Below are 17,052 nucleotides of genomic sequence, written 5' to 3'. Positions count from 1 at the left end.
TATCATTTTCAAATTTTGAACTATTATAAGATTTATAATTGAGAAATTTACATTGGAATTCATTGTTTTGAGCTATTTCGCAATCTAATTTTGTCTGAACAGTGGTTTGGCGATTGTTGTTGGAGATGCTCAAATAAAAAAAGAGGAGAGAGAAGAGAGAAAAAAAAAAGAAAAAAAAGAAATTAAAAAGAGATGGAGAAGATAGTGTATTTGATTTTTATTTTTTTATTTTGGGTTGTTTGTTTGTGATAATTAGATAATAAAAGAGTTAATTTATAAAATAAATAAATATAAGGATAAAATTAACTCTTTTCCCTTTTACTTTTAACATTGTTAGTCAATTTGGTATGTGTTTGCTAATAGAATAAACCTCAAGGTACTATTTTGTAAATTTTTAAACCACAAGGGTGCCGATCGAAAACAGGTGTAACCATAAGGTTTATTTTTATACTTTTCCCTTTTGATTCACTTGTATACTATTGGTTCACATCTCAAATTTCATTATTGGTTGATAATATTTATACTTAAATAAAGTATATATTAAGTAATGATTTGTGGGGTCATTATGGTAATTTTAAAGTTGCTTATTATTGGAACATTTTTAAATAAAAATTATTAAAAGTAATGTGAATTATTAATATAGTAAAATATTATATTTTAGTATGATGCGTTAATTTTTACCACTCTTTAAAGTAACCTCCGTCGGAAATGCTGCTAATTGACAAGTGGAAGTGAACATCCTTTCACCTGCCCAGGCCAGGCTCCAAATCCAATATGAGTATCTTCAATAGAATAGAACATGAGATTATCAAAGGCCACAAAATAAAATAAAAGGTCAGAAAAGTAGCCTCCAGTCCTACTCCTGGCCAGGCCCCCCATTGGAAGGGTTTATAAAAGAATAGTCTAATTTTATATTTTATTTAAAAAAGAAACACAACTCTTCTTGTGTTTGTGTTGTAGCAAGAAGCTGCTGTTGCTGTTGCTGCACCACTAATATTTCTCTCATCCTCTTTCTACTTTCAATTTTCATACTCCAATCCAATTTCTGACCTCATTCATTCATGTATGTCTGCAACCTCTTCTTCTCTTTCTATTCTCATTTCTGGGTTTTCTTCTTTCTTTCTCATTAGTCAACCAAAACCAAACTTTTTTTCTTTATTATAATCTCCGGAATCTAAACGAAAATACAATTGCATTAGAAATTCTACTTGGTTTTCCTTCATTTTCTCATTCACCAAACAAAAGGGTGTCCAAGTTTATCTAATATAGAAGCTAGCATGCAGCACTTGCTATTTGAATTACAACACAGTTTTTGATTTTGCTTGCTTGGTGTTATCTGTATACTAGCAGTTTAATTACTTGATTCAATAGTCGTTTAAATGCTGGGAATGATTGCAGATTTTGTCAGACTAATTGAAGAACTTTTGTGCAGAAGAGATGGAGCACATTAAAAGTCCATTTTCAGGGATAAAAAATGATATCAGAAGGAGAACACCTTTCTATAAACAAGACTGGATTGTTGGATTACGCTCTGGATTTGGGTATTTACTTGTTCTTTTTTATGTCTTTCATTAATTAATTGAAAATCTTCACAAGTTTCATTAATTTATGACAGGATATTAGCACCTACCACCTATATCTTCTTCGCTTCTGCTCTTCCTGTTATAGCATTTGGCGAGCAACTCAGCAGAGACACAGGTCTACTTCTTCTGCATTTTCTGTAACAACTTAGATATTATCTGTTTTGGCCTAAGTTTCATTCCTTGAGATTTATAGTTTTAAAACGGCGTGTATCAGAAAGAACAAGACAAAATGTGCAAGAAACTGATTTTATTTTATTTAATGTAGATGGAAGCTTGAGCACAGTTGAAACACTAGCTTCTACTGCTCTCTGTGGCATTATACACTCAATACTTGGTGGGCAACCACTTCTGATATTGGGAGTTGCAGAACCTACTGTTATTATGTATACTTATTTGTACAACTTTGCCAAACAAAGAGAAGATTTGGGGCAGAAACTCTTCTTGGCTTGGGCTGGATGGTATACTACTACATATATGGTGTTTCCCTTGCCTCTTTTTATTATTGGCAGTCAATCTTTTTTTTACTGAGACTAACTTTTGCAGGGTGTGTGTGTGGACAGCCCTTTTCCTACTTCTGCTTGCAGTATTCAATGCTTGCACTGTAATCAATAGGTTCACCAGGATTGCTGGTGAACTGTTTGGCATGTTAATTGCAGTTTTATTCATTCAAGAAGCGGTTAAGGTAAAGTCAAAGCAGTAAAATGGATGGGAGGTAATTAAATTGAGCTAAATTTTAACAATTGAGTTGACTGCAGGGAATTGTGAGTGAGTTTAAAGTACCCAAATCTGAAGATTCAAAGTTGGAGAAGTATGAGTTTCAGTGGCTTTACACAAATGGATTGTTGGGTATAATATTCACCTTTGGCCTTATTTATACTGCCTTAAAGAGCAGAAAGGCAAGATCATGGTGGTATGGCACAGGTTTGTATATCAATCAAACTTAATGAAGTTAATTTCAACCTGATTAAATTGTTATTGAACATTTATGTTCCACTATCTACAGGGTTTTTTAGGAGTTTCATTGCAGACTATGGAGTTCCTTTAATGGTTATTGTGTGGACAACGCTTTCATTTAGTGTACCAAGCAAAGTTCCCTCTGGTGTTCCTAGAAGGCTTTTTAGCCCTCTTCCATGGGAGTCTGCATCTTTACATCATTGGACTGTGCTCAAGGATATGGGAAATGTTCCTCCAGAATACATTTTTGCAGCCATTATTCCTTCTCTGATGATAGCCGGACTCTACTTTTTCGATCATAGTGTTGCTGCACAGCTTGCACAGCAGAAGGAATTCAATCTCAAGAATCCTTCTGCTTATCATCATGATATCTTGCTGCTTGCATTTATGGTACATACTTAGAATTGCTGCCTGTGTTTTCTACTTAGATTTCTTTTCTTTTAATTGTATTCAAAGTGAATGGCTGCAGACTTTGCTGTGTGGATTGATTGGACTGCCTCCTTCTAATGGAGTCCTTCCCCAGTCTCCGATGCACACGAAGAGTCTTGCTGTTCTCAAAACACAGGTAAATTTATATTCCTGGACTACTGCACAGAATTTGCAAAAGATGCTTCTTAAAACATGACCAACATTGTGCAGTTGATCCGGAAGAAAATGGTGGAGAGTGCTAAAGAAAGCATCAAACAGAAAGCTAGCAGTTCTGAAATATATGGCAAGATGCAAGCTGTTTTTATAGAGATGGACAGCAGTCCAGTTGTAAGTACTTTATTAACTACAATTAACTCATCATCATGCCTTAATCCTCTTGCTTATAAAGACTGAAAAGTTCCTTATCCTTATCTGCAGAATACAGCAGCTAGAGAACTGGAAAATCTGAAGGAAGCAGTGATGAAAGGGGAGAAGAAGGAAGGCGAAAATGAAAGTGATGCATTTGATCCTGAGAAACATATTGATGCCTACTTGCCTGTAAGAGTTAATGAGCAAAGATTGAGCAATTTATTGCAATCACTTCTAGTAGCAGCATCAATATTTGCAATGCCTGCAATTAAACTGATTCCTACATCAGTCCTGTGGGGATATTTCGCATACATGGCTATTGACAGTCTTCCTGGAAATCAGTTCTGGGAAAGAGTTCTACTTCTCTTCATCACTCCTGGAAGGCGATACAAGTAAGTTCGATTATATCTATATACGGTCTGTTCTGTTAGCGATAATAATAAAAACTATTCTTGTTACTTTGCATATGGGAGATTGATAAGTCCTTTTAACAGGGTGTTGGAGGCAGTTCATGCTTCGTTCGTGGAGTCGGTTCCATTCAAGTACACAGCCGTATTTACACTAATCCAACTGGTGTATTTCCTGGTCTGTTTCGGAGTGACATGGATTCCAATAGCTGGAGTTCTGTTTCCATTGCCATTCTTTCTACTCATTGGCATTAGGCAGCACATTCTTCCCAAGCTGTTTAGTCCACATTATCTGCGCGAACTCGATGCAGCTGAATACGAGGAAATCCATCGCACCCCGAGATTATCTTTTAGTCTCTCTTTAAGGGTACATCTTTCAGATATCATTTCTGATTTCCTTGGAATAGTTTCATCTTTCTCATCTCATTACTCACTTTACATGTATCTTAGCAGGAAGAAAATGAGGAAGGGAGAGTAGAAGTATGTGATGCTGAGATGTTAGATGAATTAACTACCAGTAGAGGAGAGTTAAAAGTCAGAAATATAAGTTTTCAGGAGGATCGAGGCCAGGTAACATTAATTACATCCTCTTTCCCTTTTTCTGTTTTCTCTTTATATATGGATTCATTCATGCTTGTGTTGTTCCAGATTTATCCTCATGAAATTTCTCAAGAAGATTGAAGTATGAAAGCTTCTTGTATATGTGAATATAGATTTCAAGAAATCTCATGTGACATGTAATAACCTAACTGGAATTGAAAAGTGATGAAGAGAAAGAGATATTTTCGTATATATGAAATAGAGAGGATTACAGTATTTATAGTCAAACAATTACAATTATGTATAAAGGCACTAATACCCTTATCTATATGACACTAATATAGACAATGATATAACCTCTGTCTATATGCCACCAGTATAGACAATGGTCTGTCGATATGACACTCATATAGACAATGGTCTGTCTATATGACGCTAATATAGACGATGGTCAATATATTCTAACAGCCTCCCCTCAAGTTGAGATACTCTGAATTTCAACTTGCACAACCATAATCTGCATAAGTGTACAACTGCATCTTATGCAAAGCTGTGGCCATCTGAGGTCCTGTCAAAGGCTTTGTCACTAAATCAGCAATTTGTTGAGAAGAACTCACATAAGGAGTGCTAATAAACCCTGATTCCATATGCTGTCTGACTATATGGCAATCTATTTCAACATGTTTCATTTGCTCATGAAATACAGGATTAGCCGCTATGTGAATGGCTGCTTGGTTATCACAATATAAGGGAATTGGCAATTGTGGTTGATACCTGAATTCAGATAATAAGTATGACAACCATTTAAGTTCGCAAGATGTTGTGGACATAGCCCTGTACTCTGCTTCAGCAGAGCTTTTGCTGACTGTTCCTTGCTTTTTGGACTTCCAAGACACCAAATTTTTCCCTATAAAAACACAATATCCTGTTACTGACTTACGTGTGATTTTGCACCTTCCCCAATCTGAATCACAGTATGCCTCCATGTTTCGCAAATCAGCTGCCACACCATAGAACAAACCAACATTAATTGTGTTCTTCAAATATTTCACCACATGTATTGCTGTCTCCATATGTATTACTGTTGGATTGCTCATATACTGACTCAATTGTTGTGTAGCAAAGGAAATATCAGGCCTTGTGAATCCAAGGTAAAGCAACCTGCCAACCATTCTTCTGTATTTCTCTGGTTCAGTGTATAGTGGAGAACCTTCTTCATCAAGTTTAACACTTGATGCAAAAGGACTAGTTACACTATGAGCTTCTGTCAATCCAGCATCCTTTATCAAATCCCTGATATACTTTGATTGAGAAATAAGCAAACCTTTGTCTGATCTTGCTAGTTCTATTCCCAAAAAAATACTTGGCTTCTCCCATATCTTTGATAGTGAATGACTCATCCAAAGCTCTTTTAGTTTCTGCAATCAATTCCATTGATGTACCAGTTATAAGTACATCATCAACATATACGATTAATGCAAGGAAGTGGCCATCTGTTGTTCTTTTAGTAAATAGACAATAATCATGTATGGATTTCACATATCCCAATTGAATCAACTTGTTTGTGAAAGCTTTATTCCATTGCCTTCCAGCCTGCTTAAGTCCATATAAGGACTTTTCCAGTTTGCAAACCATGCCCTGACTATCATATCCTGCTGGTGCTTCCATGTATAATTCCTCCTCAATTGATCCATGCAAGTAAGCATTATTAATGTCTATCTGCTGGATTGGCCAATTGTTGGCCGTAGCCACTGCAAGAAAAACTCTCACTGTGGTTACTTTAATAACAGGAGAGTAACTGTCATGATAATCCACTCCATATGTTTGGTTATAACCACGAGCCACAAGTCTGGCTTTATACCTAGAAACAGTTCCATCAGGAGCATATTTCACTTTGAAAATCCATCTGGAAGTGATAGTTGTCTTTCCTGAAGGTAGATGCACTAGCTTTCAAGTTTTGTTCCTTTCCAAGGCTTCAATTTCTTTAGACATAGCTTTCTCCCATTTAGGATTCCCTTTGGCTTCATTATAATTCTTTGGCTCATATTCTTTATTTAATTCTGCCATATAAGCTGTATGCTCTTGACTGTACAAAATGGAACTGCTTCCTTCATGAGAAATCTGATTAATCACGAAATCTCTCATCCATCTTGGTTTGGTATGCTGTCGATGAGGCCTGTTGGCAGCAATTGAAGGTAACAAGGGTGCAGAAGCATCAACTGTTGTCTCTACAGGTAAAGTTGAAGTTGAATCACCAATAAGAGATGTGTCTGTCAAATGATTATCTACAGTGAGGACTTCAACTTCTTCATCATCCGATGGAATTGACCTGAAAATGTTATTAAAATCCTCATTGCCATTATGAGAATTAGCAACTTCCTGCAAATTGTGTTGGTTAGTTGCATAAGGACAAACATTTTCAAGAAATTTGACATCTCTTGAGGTACACAATTGCTGTGTAATTGTATTGTACATTTTCCACCCCTTTTGTCCAGCCGAATAACCCAGATATATACTCAGATTCGATCTGTCGTTAAACTTTCCCCTCTTAGGATTGACATTTAAAACATACCCTGCACATCCAAAAATTCTCAAATCTGTGTAATTTGGTACCTTATTATACAACACTTCATACGGGGTCTTCCATTTCAACACTTTAGTAGGAGACACATTTAACAGCACTGTGGCATGAAGCATTGCTTCTCCCCAGAACCTGATAGGCAGTGAACCTTCCTTCAATAATGCCCTTGCAACATTGGTCAAACTCCTGTGTCTGCGCTCCACAACTCCATTTTGCTGCGGAGTGTAAACACAAGTTTTCTGATGTTCTATTCCATATTTCTGAAGAATTGATTGAGTGTTAGTTCCAATAAATTCTGTCCCATTATCCGTTCTTATACATTTCACCTCCATTTGAAATTGTGTTTTGACCAGGATTAAGAAATTTTCTAACAAACTGGCTACTTGATCCTTATGTTTGAATAGAATAGTCCAGGTGACTCTGCTAAAGTCATCAACAATTGTCAACATGTATCGATCTCCACTCAAAGAAGTCTTTTTATAAGGACCCCAACAATCTAAATGTAGCAAATCAAAAACTTTTATTGATTGAATAGAGCTATTACAAAAAGGTTGTCTGACTTGATTAGCTCTTAAACAAACATCACACTGACTAAATTGCTGAGAGTTAGGAAACTGAAAAACATGTGACAATTTATCTGAAGCCATATGACCAAGTCTTCTATGCCACAAGAACACATCAGAACAATCTTCTTTAGCAGATAAAACTGTAAACTTATTGCTAAGCATACTATTCGGACTAGACAAATTCATTATTACATCTTTATTGAAGGATTCAACATTCAAGTAGTATAAACCATTCTTTATTCTGCCCACTGCGATGATTTCCTCACATTTCAGGTCCTGCAAAACACAATATTCAGCCCAAAATTTCACTGTAATGTGTTGATCTTTCAACAGTCTACCAACTGACATCAAATTTTGCTTAAAATTGGGAACATATAGAACATTATGCAATTGGAAATTCTTCTGAAATAACATCTCTCCCCTGAAACTGACTAAATGTACTTCTCCTGTTGGTAGAAAAATCCTTTTTGTGTTTGTCAACTTGGTAACATTAGTCATTATTCCTAAATTTGAGGTCATATGTGTAGTAGCACCTGAATCTATTATCCATTCAGCATATATTTCAGGATTTCGAACTGAATTATTACCTGCACAAGCACCAGCAAAACCAGCGAATGCAGAAAATTCCTGGTCTGATTGTTTTCCTTTGATAGCTCTCTGAACCTCCCTTTGCATTACCTCCAATTTTTGCAACATTTCCTGCATCGAATCTTTCCTGCATGCCTCACTATCATCAAAATCGCAGTTAGATAAAGGAGTTTCGAGTTCAGAAGATGGTTCTTGTGTCATATTTTCTTGGTGTTTGGCTGGTCCAGTTATCCTCTTCCCTTTGAACCAATCTGGATATCCTTTAATCCTGAAACAATCTTGACGCTCATGTCCTTCTTTTCTGCAATAAGTACAAACCTTATCCGATTTGTTTTTAGTCTGATAACCACTTTTTCCACTATTATAACCAGTGTTATATCCTTGTTTTCTACCACCAGCAGACATATTAACAAACTCCACAACATTGTTATTTGTGCTTCCACTTCTTTGTTTCTCAATTCGTGAAAGAATTGAAAATGCCTTATTAACAGGAGGTAATGGTTCCATGATCAAGATTTGATCTCTAACATGATCAAACTCAGCATTTAATCCAGACAAAAATTGCATCAATTGTTCATCCTCAATCTGTGTTTGAGCAAGTTTCCTTGAGTCTCCACAAGTGCAATTTTCAATAGGCTTCAATATTGCATATTCATCCCACATCATTTTCATCTTATTGAAAAAATCTACTAAAGACATACCTCCTTGAGTCGAACTACAAATCTCCTTACGAAGTTGAAAGATAAGAGGACCATTACTTTCTCCATACCTTTGCTCTATCTCCTTCCACAATCCTTGAGCAGATTTTGCATGAATGAAGACTGCAGCCAATTCTTTGGTGAGAGAATTCAAGATCCAGGAGAAAACCAGATCATCCGTTTCTTTCCACTTCAAATGAGCATCTGAGGTTCGATCTGTTGGTTCATCGTTCTTCATAATGAAATTTGTCTTGCGTTTTGCACTAATGGCAAGCAACAATGCTCTCTTCCACATATTATAATTCTTTCCATCAAGAATTATATTAACGATCATCAAACCAGGATTGTCACTGCTCTGGTTGTTTGATGAACTACCCGATGTATTCATCGTCGATTCTGGATTAGGAATAGTATGATTTGAATCGTGATTGAAATCTTGATCTGAGTTGCGGTCGAAATTGCGATTAGAATTGTCACGATCTGAATTGCGATCGGAATTTCTTAATTCAGAATCACGATCAGAATTTCTTGATTCAGAATCGCTTGATTCTGATTCAACTTCTTCAAAACTTGAATTCACTATATCAGCGTACGATCTGTACTGTTATTTCTTTCTTCTCATTCTCTGATCATCTCAATTTCCAGTCGCCGGAATCTGGAATCCACCACCCAGCTCTGATACCATAATAACCTAACTGGAATTGAAAAGTGATGAAGAGAAAGAGATATTTTCGTATATATGAAATAGAGAGGATTACAGTATTTATAGTCAAACAATTACAATTATGTATAAAGACACTAATACCCTTATCTATATGACACTAATATAGACAATGATATAACCTCTGTCTATATGACACCAGTATAGACAATGGTCTGTCGATATGACACTCATATAGACAATGGTCTGTCTATATGACGCTAATATAGACGATGATCAATATATTCTAACAACATGTTATAGAAAGGGGTCTTGTTGAGAAGAAACTGTCAAAAATATAATCAAAGTTTCAAGTTTTAGGGAGAGTGGGTATTGTAATTTGTATAACAGCTTTTTCTTTTCTTGTAAGTTGTTAGTATAATATGCAAACTAGAAGCAAACTTTAATTCCCATGCTTATTGTATCAATTCAGTAAATTTTTTGTTGGATTGAACTTTAGAATTATTCATTAAACTAAAAAAAAAGAAAAGCCTGACAGTACAATTTGGATGCAAAACTGTGATTTGAAGGTATCTTTTTGGATTCAAGTTTCAACATAGTATCAGAGTCATCAATTTCAATTACTTGCAAAGTATCAAATGCACAAAAAAAAAAAAAACAGGATATCAAGGATTAGAGAATAAACTGACCACTGGACTAGCTAGTAGTTACAAGCTATGTTGCAAGGGACACTCAGAAACATGGAAATAGACATCCGGAAATGTTAATTTAAACAGAACATTTATAAAATAGTCTTCAAAATAACAATGCATACGGATACGAACAAGAAATGGAGAATCACTATTAAAGATGAGTGTCCGTAAAACATAGGCAGTAAGTAAAATTAAAGAATGATGCGTGTGGTAGTTAAAAATCGAATGGTGTGATAATTCAATGGCTGAATTTATATTGGTCTTTTTCAACTTTTTGACGTTATAAAATTGAAGAGAGAATAATGTTAGCACAAGATGAAGATGTAAGATTTGTGAGAAAATTGGTTAGTTTGGAGCTTTTGTTGAAGACAATTTATTGGTTGTTTGTGTTATTGCAAGTAGACATTTTGGCAAGATTGCATCCACCATATATATAATATCCCACAAATTAATACTTTATTATCTGCTTAGATTGTTTGAGGTCGCAATTTTTGCATCTTAGCTTTGCACACGACCATCAACCTCTTTTTCTTGAAAACTACTACTACAATTTATACCCTTGTAATGAGTATATAACAGCCACTACAAATAAATAGTGGCCCACTTCCACTTGTTGTGTTAATACATAAAACAATTAATTCTCATCCTTCATCCTAGTCTCCAGTGGCGGAGCCAGGAATTAACATTTGTGAGCTAATTTTAGTCTAATTTTTCGGTGTAATTTTTCGAAGTGCAATTTGTTAGGACAGGATAAAAAATTTTAAACTTCCAACACATTGAAACTTTATCGTTTTGACATGTTAGCTAAAAATTATAATATTTTCACTTTTTTTAACTATAAATTTTTTATATTTTTTATAAAATTTAATTTAGAAATTAATTTAATTGAGTGTCAAAAGTAAGAAATTAATTTAATTGAACCTTAAAACTGAAACTTTATCGTTTTGGTATGTTGACTAAAAATTATAATATTTTAACTTTTTTTTAACTATAAATTTTGTATATTTTATATAAAATTTAATTTAGAAATTAATTTAATTGAGTCTCAAAATTAAGAAGTTAATTTTTTTTATAGATAATAAATTCTTAAAAAATAGATATAATAAAAATAAGTTCAAATAAAATAATAAAGAGTCCAATTGAAAAAATAAAGTTCAAATAAAACAAACAAAAAAAAGAGTTTGGTGTGGTTTGAACCTATGACCTCTCACCTTAAAATAAAACCCTTAACTACTTTAAACTATTGAAATAATACTACATTGGTTAAATATATACCAATATTAGGGGGCTACACGAGATAAAATTAACGATACTCAAGGGCGGAGCCAGTGGCCGGGAGGGCTTCGGGCTCCCCGGGATCTGGGCTGGCTCCGCCCCTGCTAATCCCTAGTAGTGCTGGATACAATCTAATTTGAAGATTCGGTACCGGTCCAATCCAGCACGAAATACGAGGATTTGGTATCCTGAATTTTTTTATTTTTAAAATAAATTAAAAATATCATTTACGAAACAATAAAAATATACAGATATCTTACATTAACTTCAATTAAGTACTACATGCTCATATAACATCAAAATGTATACTAAAATGCGGTTGCTTTTAATAGAAAAATATGCACATATCTTACATTTGTCATTTAAAAAACAATAAAAAAAATACATATATGTTTACTAAAATGTGTTTGCTTCTAATTATAAAAATATACACATACCTTACCTTTATCATTTAAAAGATAATAAAAATACAGATATGTTTACCAAAATATACTGGCTTCTAATTGAAAAATCCTAAAAAACTAAATTTAAAAAATTTTAGGAATTCAAATTGTAATTAAATTAAAATTGTAATTAATACTATGGTGTAGACATCTACAACACGAAGACAAAGGGTGGAGGAAAAAGACCCGAGACATCGTGCGCCAGTAACCACACGTCGTGTGAGGCTGAAGAATAAGGAGTTGTGTGAATTTGCCTTCCCACATGACGTGTCACCAGGGGCACACGTCTTGTGGGCTTGAAGAAAAGCTCCTCGAAGTTTTTGGGCTAATTCACACGGTGTGTACCCCGCCACACACATTGTGAACTTCAAAAGAACTAGAAAATGTGGACGCTGATGGCAAGGATTAGAGGCGATTCCGAGCGTCAGAGTATCTCTCATCGAGGATCAAACCAAACCTTTTTCTTGCTTTATATGAACATATCAATGCATAGAAACCTCAACCGATGTCATCGACGAACCATTCTCGAATCCTCTTTCATTACTGGGCGGATCTATAACTTGACAAAATCTTACACTTTGTTATCATATTACTTTAATTTCCTCATACGTAATATGATTCCCCAACAACTCAAAATTATTTTGTGAAACCCTGCTATTAATCATTTCCACAAACTCTGATATGTCGTGTTTCTAACCCTTATTTGTTAGATATTAGTCTTTAATATTGGTGTTGTGGAAATTCCACATGGAAAGAATAAGAAGGAAATCTGTATTTTATTTTGTCTAAGAGACATATGTATTGTCTAGAGACATCTGTATGTCTAGAGACATCTGTATGTCTGGAGACATCTGAATGTCTGGAGACATCTGTATTGTCTGGAGACATCTGTATTTTGACAACCAGTTTTTTGGCTATAAATATCTTCAATCCTTCATACCTTTTCACTTATTGTTTTAATTATTCAAATACGTTCATAGGGAAATTAGTGAAATTGCTATCATTAATTTTATGTTAGGGAAATCCTAGAGGAAACTTAGTCAGAAACCCAATAGCAATTGATAGTGGGGGCTAATATTTCCTTAAGGACAGTGATTAATCACGTCCCTATTTTATGTTTGTGATCCCATATTTCTAACAATCTTAAGGAAATATTATGGAGAACGTGCTGAAGAATGTTGGTGATGCTGGTAAACTTGATCGGTTTGATGGGACGAATTTCACTCGTTGGAAGGAGACTATGAAATTTTTTCTGATCACTCTGAAAATTTTTTACATTCTGGACATTGATTTGCAATCTATTCCAGAACCGAGTGACAAAGATACTGATGGAATTGTGGCTGAACGTAAGAAGCGAGAAGAAGACGAGGCGCTATGTAGAGGATATATTCTGAACCATCTCTCTGATCGTCTTTATGATTTGTACATTCCTGTACAAAAGGCAAAGGATATATGGATATCACTGGAGACAAAGTATAATTCAGAAAAGCAAGGAGCAGATAAGTTTATCACTATGAAATTTTTTGAATTTACTATGAATGATTCTGCATCTGTACTTGACCAAGTCCATGAATTTCTTATATTGGCCTCTAAATTTAAGGATCTTACTATAGACATTCCAGAGAAATTACTTGTGGGGGCAATCATAGCCAAATTACCTCCAAGTTGGAATAACTATAGAAAGAAACTGTTGCACACTTCTAAGGATTTTAATTTGGAACAAATTCAGAAGCATTTACGAATTGAAGAGGAAACTCGAATTCGTGATAAGAAACATGATGTTGCTTCTAGTTCTAAAGTTAATTATGTCAGTAATAATCAGAAGGGGGGCAAAAAGAGGAAAGGAAATTATCAGAATAATCCCAACAACAACAAAAAGTTTAAGAAGAATTTGTCTGATGTTGTTTGTTATAATTGTGGTGAAAAAGGACACATCAAAAGATTCTGTAAGAACCCCAAGAAGAAGGATAGCAAAAATCAGAATAAGAAGGAGAGTGAGGACAAAGCAAATGTTGTTGAACATGTTGACAATAATGAAATTATTGCCATGGTTTCTGAGTTGCAAATTGGTATGATCCAAGAATTGCATATGGCATCTCTTACCATAAGCAATGATTGGTGGTATGATTCTGGTGCAACTACTCATGTTTGCAACAACAAAGGACTCTTCAAGACTTATATTGATTCTTCTTCAGACCATGAAGTTTTGTTGGGTGATCATCACTCTTCCAAGGTTCAAGGAACCGGGACTGTTGAAATTCAGTTTACTTCTGGAAAGAAAGTTATTCTCACAAATGTTCTTCATGTTCCTCAAATTAGGAAGAATTTAGTTTCTGGTTTTATGTTATGTAAAAAGGGGTTAAAGGCTGTAATAGAATCTGATAAAATAATTTGTCTAAAGCTTATAACAAGATATATAATGGAAAGTATAGACATATTAGCTTAAGACATTCATATGTATGACAGTTAATATCAGACGGGATTATAACTGTTGTATATGTTAAGTCTTGTAATAATTTGGCAGATCTTTTCACAAAAGGACTTCCAAGGGACATAGTATATAAAATGTCCAAAGAGATTGGTTTAAGACCTATATGATTACATCAGCAACAACAGAAACCCAACCTATGTATAGTATTATCACTATGTAAAGGTTCAATATGGTAAAAACAAGTTGTTGATAACTGATTGATATACTAACTATAATAATAAATTATATAGTATATGATTATTAGGGTGAGTCTTAGACTCTTAATGAAGCTTCATATGTTGTATTTGAACTTCACCTATATGGACAGAAGGAGTGGTGCCGCTCCTAATGAAAGTGTGGTCTACTTTTATAATTGTCCATGAAGTATAGGATGAGCGCATGGCCATAATAGTGCTACCATTTCTATGAACGTACGTTTATATAGAAGTTATGTGTGTGATACTTCCGGTATAACAAAAGGGATTATGGCTCAAAAGCGGCAATAATTTCGTTTTTCCTTGAAGTGTTACACTAAGTGGAGGTCCAAATCGCAAGATACCGACATTTATGCATAACTCTAATGAGATTTATTTAAACACCAATACATAAAGCCTAAGTGGGGGATTGTTAGATATTAGTCTTTAATATTGGTGTTGTGGAAATTCCACATGGAAAGAATAAGAAGGAAATCTGTATTTTATTTTGTCTAAGAGACATCTTTATTGTCTAGAGACATCTGTATGTCTAGAGACATCTGTATGTCTGGAGACATCTGAATGTCTGGAGACATCTGTATTGTCTAGAGACATCTGTATTTTGACAACCAGTTTTTTGGCTATAAATATCTTCAATCCTTCATACCTTTTCACTTACTGTTTTAATTATTCAAATACGTTCATAGGGAAATTAGTGAAATTGCTATCATTAATTTTATGTTAGGGAAATCCTAGAGGAAACTTAGTCAGAAACCCAATAGCAATTGATAGTGGGGGCTAATATTTCCTTAAGGACAGTGATTAATCACGTCCCTATTTTATGTTTCCGATCCCATATTTCTAACATTATTAAATATCTTTTGGAAATAGTCACTCACGTTCCTGCTCTTCTCATCACTTATCACCTAAACTCCACACCCATTTCTAAGTCGAGTAATCTGATTATTCTTCTTTCTAGTGGATGCCTTAGCATGGAAAAAATATGTATTTTGACGCCTCAATCTCAAGATTACTCACTAGTTGATATGTGCTTTGAACACATTCTAACTCTTCCATCAAATTGTGCAGTTGCTTCTTAATGTGAACAAATGACATTATGTTCCCAGTAATAAGTGGGAGGTGCAATCTCTAACCCGAGTCAAAATATTACAGATCCCTACTATCTATTGTCAAGCATCTTCAACCACTTTGGGCATATCACAAAGCCACATTTGCTCAAAATGGAATATTTACTATTTCTTCCGCACAATTCCCCTACCACCTTTCATATTAAGCAGGAAAACGACTATTTTCATAATTATCCATGTCCCGATATTTAAGAGGTAAATCCCTCAATCACACCCAAAACTCACAGATTAATTTTGGAAAATAGATTCATCCTTTCAACGCTAGCCAGAATGACAAGTTCTCAAGCATAATGTCACAGTGAGATGTTAATTATTCGTTTATTACCTATCTAAATGATATAGATCGGTGACGATAATGATGGTTTGATCTTAAACCAACAAAGAAATAATCTCTTTACTAGTTCTACTAGTAGGAAATATTCCCAACAAGGTAGAAACTTTACTCCAATGGAGGAAAATAAGTTTGCATTGATAAAAGTTGTTCATCCTTACAGAATGACCAAATAACCCTCACTAGGTATTACAAGCTTGATTCAACACTAGGGGCAAAATGGGAGAAACTAGACTAATGGCAAATCAGTAAATAAGCCTAAATGGAAAAACAACAATAACATGGTGGCAAAATAGTAAATAAGGTGTGGCGGGATAAGTGGCATGCTGAAGATACTTGGCCAATATGTTGGACTACACAGAGTGTGGGCTATCTGACACGTCGTATGGCTAGAGTTTTGAAGAATCCGTATGGCTAGAAGTTCAGCCACTCGACGTGTGGCTGCTTTGTGGAAGGCTCGATGTTGATTTGAGTCCTTGGTGCTAGGAAAGCCCGGAACAATGATCTAGCCTTAAAAGACTATACTCAACTTATTGTGAGGATTTTGATGAGATAAGTGAATATTTGATCTGGTCTTGAACAACCCTGAATCCCTTGCTCATGCTTGTTGGATGTCTTGGGACACGCTTCTAGAATGTTTCCTCTTATAAGGCCAGGTTACAAGATCCCTTCCTTAAATAGGAACCCTTAAATGTGTAGATAATGCCTCTTTAATCAGAAAAACTGACTTTCTCAGTTCGTTTCCTAAACCAACATTGTAACACTTTGTCCAATATAGATATTGTCCGTTCTGGCCCAAGTCCAACACTTTGGGCCTCACGACTTTAAAACACGTCTGCATATATTGGATTCTCATCTTACTAATAAGCCCCAATCACTCACTCTCCATTTTCGATGTGGTATTCAGTTCATTCTTACCTCCATCGCCATCCTTTAGGGTCGCTCCTTGCTCAGGCCTTCTACCCCAGTGTCACCCATTTCGGATCGGGTCGTTACAGGCCCACCAGCTTTGTCTGGTTCATCCCCGAACCACACATCGTATGTGGAGCGTCGGCTCTAATACCAATTGTAACACCATGTCTAATACCATGTAGATATTATCCGTTGTGGCCCAAATCCAACACCTTAGGCCTCACGGCTTTAA

The 17,052-nt window shown here is 35.1% G+C and overlaps 1 protein-coding gene across 1 annotated transcript; it reads left to right on the top strand.

Annotated features, from left to right (window-relative positions):
* Positions 1-913: 913 nt before the first annotated feature.
* Positions 914-4,569, top strand: LOC136221688 (boron transporter 4-like). The gene is made up of 13 exons (XM_066009103.1): positions 914-1,063; positions 1,433-1,541; positions 1,616-1,698; positions 1,849-2,041; positions 2,127-2,265; positions 2,339-2,504; positions 2,587-2,927; positions 3,007-3,102; positions 3,177-3,293; positions 3,384-3,706; positions 3,809-4,088; positions 4,175-4,291; positions 4,370-4,569. The coding sequence occupies exons 2-13, from the start codon at positions 1,438-1,440 to the stop codon at positions 4,400-4,402; spliced, it is 1,992 nt and encodes a 663-aa protein (XP_065865175.1). The 5' UTR covers positions 914-1,063; positions 1,433-1,437; the 3' UTR covers positions 4,403-4,569.
* The last annotated feature ends 12,483 nt before the right edge of the window (positions 4,570-17,052 follow it).

The sequence above is a fragment of the Euphorbia lathyris genome, chromosome 3, assembly GCF_963576675.1.
Source record: "Euphorbia lathyris chromosome 3, ddEupLath1.1, whole genome shotgun sequence".
NCBI lineage: Eukaryota > Viridiplantae > Streptophyta > Magnoliopsida > Malpighiales > Euphorbiaceae > Euphorbia > Euphorbia lathyris.
This window is presented reverse-complemented; position numbering and strand designations above follow the sequence as displayed.

Excerpts from the sequence above, each read along its gene's own strand:
- LOC136221688 (XM_066009103.1), top strand. The coding sequence starts at position 1,438 with ATGGAGCACATTAAAAGTCCATTTTCAGGGATAAAAAATGATATCAGA. Across the intron at positions 1,542-1,615 it reads GGATTACGCTCTGGATTTGG|GATATTAGCACCTACCACCT; the intron begins GTATTTACTTGT and ends AATTTATGACAG. Across the intron at positions 3,294-3,383 it reads AGATGGACAGCAGTCCAGTT|AATACAGCAGCTAGAGAACT; the intron begins GTAAGTACTTTA and ends CCTTATCTGCAG.